Source organism: Emiliania huxleyi (genome assembly GCF_000372725.1).
Source record: "Emiliania huxleyi CCMP1516 unplaced genomic scaffold EMIHUscaffold_253, whole genome shotgun sequence".
Classification (NCBI taxonomy): Eukaryota; Haptophyta; order Isochrysidales; family Noelaerhabdaceae; genus Emiliania; species Emiliania huxleyi.
The window spans coordinates 181,549-185,079 of NW_005200146.1; the positions used below are offsets into that span (position 1 = coordinate 181,549).

A 3,531-nucleotide genomic window follows, 5' to 3' on the forward strand; every position below is an offset into this window, starting at 1 on the left:
AGAAGGAGCCGAGGAAGGAGCGCCACAGGTTTGAGACCATGTAGTAGGTCGACGTCACCTCGATCGAGAAGAGGACGCCGCCGATCGGCGTGCCGAAGGTTGCGACGACGCCGACGGCGCACGCGACGCCGAGCATGGACCGCTTGAGGTTGTGGGACTCGGCGATGGCGCCGAAGCCGGGCAGCGTCATCAGCCCCGTCGCGAGCGTGCAGGAGAGGTGCACGAGGGGACCCTCGCGGCCGATGGTGTAGCCCGCCGCGAGAGCGGTCGTCAGGCCGATCACTTTGGCCACGAAGGTGGAGGGCGAGAGGTAGCGCGGGAGCCAGTAGCCGGAGAGGATGGCCTTCATCTCGGGGATGCCTACGCGACGGCACTCATGCACGCACGTCACGGACGTGTCAGCAGCGCGGCCCACCCACCGCCTTGGGGGGGGGACGCGCCCGAGCCAGCCGCGTGCCGCGAGCCACCGACCGCCGGGAGGGTGGTGGCGAGGGCGACGGTGGCGCAAGCGAGCGAGAAGGCGATGTAGAGCCCGTACTGCGCCACCAGGCCGAGCGCGGCGGCGGTGGCGTCGAGCTCTTCCTCCCCGCCGCCCTTTGCGTCTCCGCGCCCCCACGCCGCCGCTCGCTCGGCGATGCGCTGCCGCAGCCGGTGCAGAAAGGCGGCGGTGAGGGTGATGGCGAGGGAGAGGGTGGCGGCGCCGACGCCGAGCGCGGCGATCAAGAGGAATTCCTGCGCGCGCGCCTTGAAGGCGCCGAGCGAGGAGCGGAGCCGCGCCCCCAGCCCGAGCCCGTGGTCGACGAGGGGGACCTCGTCCTCGACGCCCCCCGCGGCGATCAGGCCGATTCCCTTGGAGCCGGCCCGCTTGAGGGGCAGCGCGTCGGGGGGCAGGGCGGCGGAGCGGCGCATCGAGGAGGCGCGCGTGATGCACGGCGACGCGCGTGGGTCCGCGGCGGAGGAGGCGGCGGCGGAGGCGGCGGAGGCGGCCGAGGCGGCCGAGGCGGCGGACATGGAGCGGGCGCGCCGCAGCGAGCTCGCTCGGGCCAGGCCGCTGGGGGAGTTGAAGCCGCTGGGCGGCGTCTCGTAGCGCTCGCTGGCGTCGCTCATGCTGAGCAGGGAGCGCGCCGAGTTGGGCCGGCTGCCCATGCGCCGCCGGCTCGGGGAGGGAAGGCTCTCTGCAAAGGCGGCGTCCGCAAACGTGGCCGACTTCTTGCGGGTGACGGCGAAGGAGCCGGGCTCGGAGTCGCGGAGCTCGGTGTAGCCGGCGGCGGACGAAGACTTGCCCGTCGCATGCTGAGCCAAGCCCATCTGCAGGAGCGAGCGGAGCGAGAGGCCGCCTCGCGCTTCGCTGCCGTCGCCGCCTGACGGGCCTGCGCTGGTGGGGAGGCCCCCGCCGTACATGAAACGCCGCCGGTTGACGCCCGAGCCCAAGGTCGATCCCTCGCCGCCGAGGCCGATTCCGATCGCGGCCTCGAGCGCGTCTGCACCCAACTCCTCACGGTGAGCCTCCGCCTCCTCGAGCTGCTCCATCGCCTCCATGTAGCCGCTCGTCCGTCGTTTGACAGGTGGGGGTTGTTCTAACCACGGCGCCATATCCGGCGAACTCGAGGAGCGTCGGCGAGAATGTTCAGACATTGTGTACTGACGACCTCTGGACACTGGCCTGGAGGAGGTACCCGGGTGGCCGACGAGCCTCAGCTCTACAGCTACAGCTGCTGTCTGTACAGAGATGCCAGGCACCCCCCACAGGCAGAGCGCTGCTGCTGGGGGGGGGGGGGGGTCCCGACCCCCCAGCAGCAGAGCGCTGCTGCTGGGGGGGGTGTCGGCCATGGGCTTAGGTGTGCAGGGGGGGTAGCTACCGAGCAATGTGCGGCCGCTCTTTGCGGCGGCCCAGCCGACCGCGGAGATCGAGCGCGCCGCGTCGGTGCGCGGAGATCGACATGGCGAGCACCGCTCCCATATGAGGAGGCGTGCACGGGGGCGTGCCCCCGGACGCCGGAGCACCGCTCCGGTGTCGGGTGGGGGCGGCGCACGGGAGGCGGGCGGGCGTTCCGCCCACGCGCCACGGGGCTCGGGGGGGTGGAGGCTGGAGCTGCCTGGTTCCCAGAGTTCCCACGAGCTGGCCACACCTACCTAGAGCCGAGCGCCAAGGAGCTGAGGGTCCACAGGCGCATTTTGTATCCCGAGGTGGTGCCCCCGACACGAAGCTTTCTAACCAACCCTCTCCCACGTCACCGACACACCGCGACCTGCGGGTCGCCAGCCCTCCGCACCCGCGGCGGCGGCACGACCGAAACGCAGAGCCACTGCCCCACCGGCTCTGGCGCGCCGCCCCCCTCCCCTTCCGGCGCGCCGTCGGGGAGCGGGACGTGCCAGCGGCCGGCTAGCAGCTGCGCCTCGGCCGAGTAGGGCGGCGGCGAGCCGACGCACGCGCGCAGCGAGGGCGCCTCGTGCGCCGGCGGCGGGTCGGCGACCGGCGGGTCGGCGACGGCGTGGGTGGGCGGGGCGGCCGCGTCGCGAGGTGCCGAGGCGGCGGCGCCGAAGGAGAAGGGGACGACCTTTGAGGCCCTCCAGCGCGCAAAGTCGCGCGCGGGCAGCAGGTCCGCCTGTGGGGGCCCGGGCGGCGGAGGCTCGAGGGGAGGGGAGGGGGCGTGCGGAAGGCTGGGACCAAGCACCCAGTGGTCGCGCATCGCGTCGTTCGTGACGGCGACGGGCTGAGAGTCGCCGCGGCCGACGGTGGCGAGCATCCAGTACCAGTCGTCGTACATGCCGGGGCCGGTGGTGTAGAGGAGGCCCTCGCTCCTCCACCCGTCGAGCAGGGCGCGGTCGGCGGCGGTGATGCGGTCGTCGGGCTGCGGCGGGCGGGAGGGCATCGGGTTATCAGCAGCATCAGCGTCATCATCTATTATCATTGCTACTGCGGCGGGTGCAGGGCGCGCGGTCAAGGAGGGGCGGCGGGGCGGCGGGGCGGCCCTGGCTCGGCCTCCGCGCGGCTCGAGCGAGTGTGATGTGGCACGGCTAACCACCGCTACTCTGTTGCTGTCACCGCTGCCACCTGGCTCGAGCTGGTGTGGTTGGGCACCACGTCGCGCGCGTACTTTGCCGGCAGGATGAGGAGGACGCGCTTGCCCGCGCGCTGCAGCATGGACACCACCTCCGCCACCTGACGCGCGGGCGAGGGGGGGGGAGGGTGGAGGGGGCTAAAGGACGAAGATGCCACAAGGGTGCCAACAACTCCGCAGCCACGATGCACGGAGAAGAAAGATGCTCGACGTCTAGACCATGTCCGAACAAGGATGGACACGTGTGGGTGAGACCGCGTCTGGGCCCCCCCGGCTGTGTTTTCCCTCTCTTCACGCCGGAAATTTTCACGGCGCACAAAGAAATTTTCCGCGGAAATCACGATGTCAAGAATCAACCCTCCGCAAGAGTGAAGTGAGGTGATCTGGTGCTTTGAGGGCTTGAGAGTGGCCTGCCATGTCACACGAAGGCCTATGGTTGCAGGAGAGTACCAACAGCCATCACTTAGTT

At 71.1% G+C, this 3,531-nt stretch overlaps 2 protein-coding genes across 2 annotated transcripts in view; both read right to left on the reverse strand.

Annotated features, from left to right (window-relative positions):
- Positions 1–1,539, reverse strand: part of EMIHUDRAFT_237644 (hypothetical protein) — a gene marked incomplete at both ends in the record, with an annotated part of 2,385 nt that extends 846 nt beyond the window's left edge. The window contains 3 exons of the mRNA XM_005777892.1: positions 27–360; positions 468–864; positions 1,222–1,539. Of these exons, the coding sequence (XP_005777949.1) occupies positions 27–360; positions 468–864; positions 1,222–1,539 (1,049 nt within the window). The remainder of the gene's footprint in view (positions 1–26; positions 361–467; positions 865–1,221) is intronic.
- Positions 1,540–2,231: 692 nt separating this feature from the next.
- The window catches only part of EMIHUDRAFT_237645 (hypothetical protein), a gene marked incomplete at both ends in the record, with an annotated part of 2,479 nt that continues 1,179 nt past the window's right edge, over positions 2,232–3,531 (reverse strand). Inside the window, 4 exons of the mRNA XM_005777893.1 lie at positions 2,232–2,390; positions 2,559–2,606; positions 2,676–2,852; positions 3,047–3,163. Of these exons, the coding sequence (XP_005777950.1) occupies positions 2,232–2,390; positions 2,559–2,606; positions 2,676–2,852; positions 3,047–3,163 (501 nt within the window). The remainder of the gene's footprint in view (positions 2,391–2,558; positions 2,607–2,675; positions 2,853–3,046; positions 3,164–3,531) is intronic.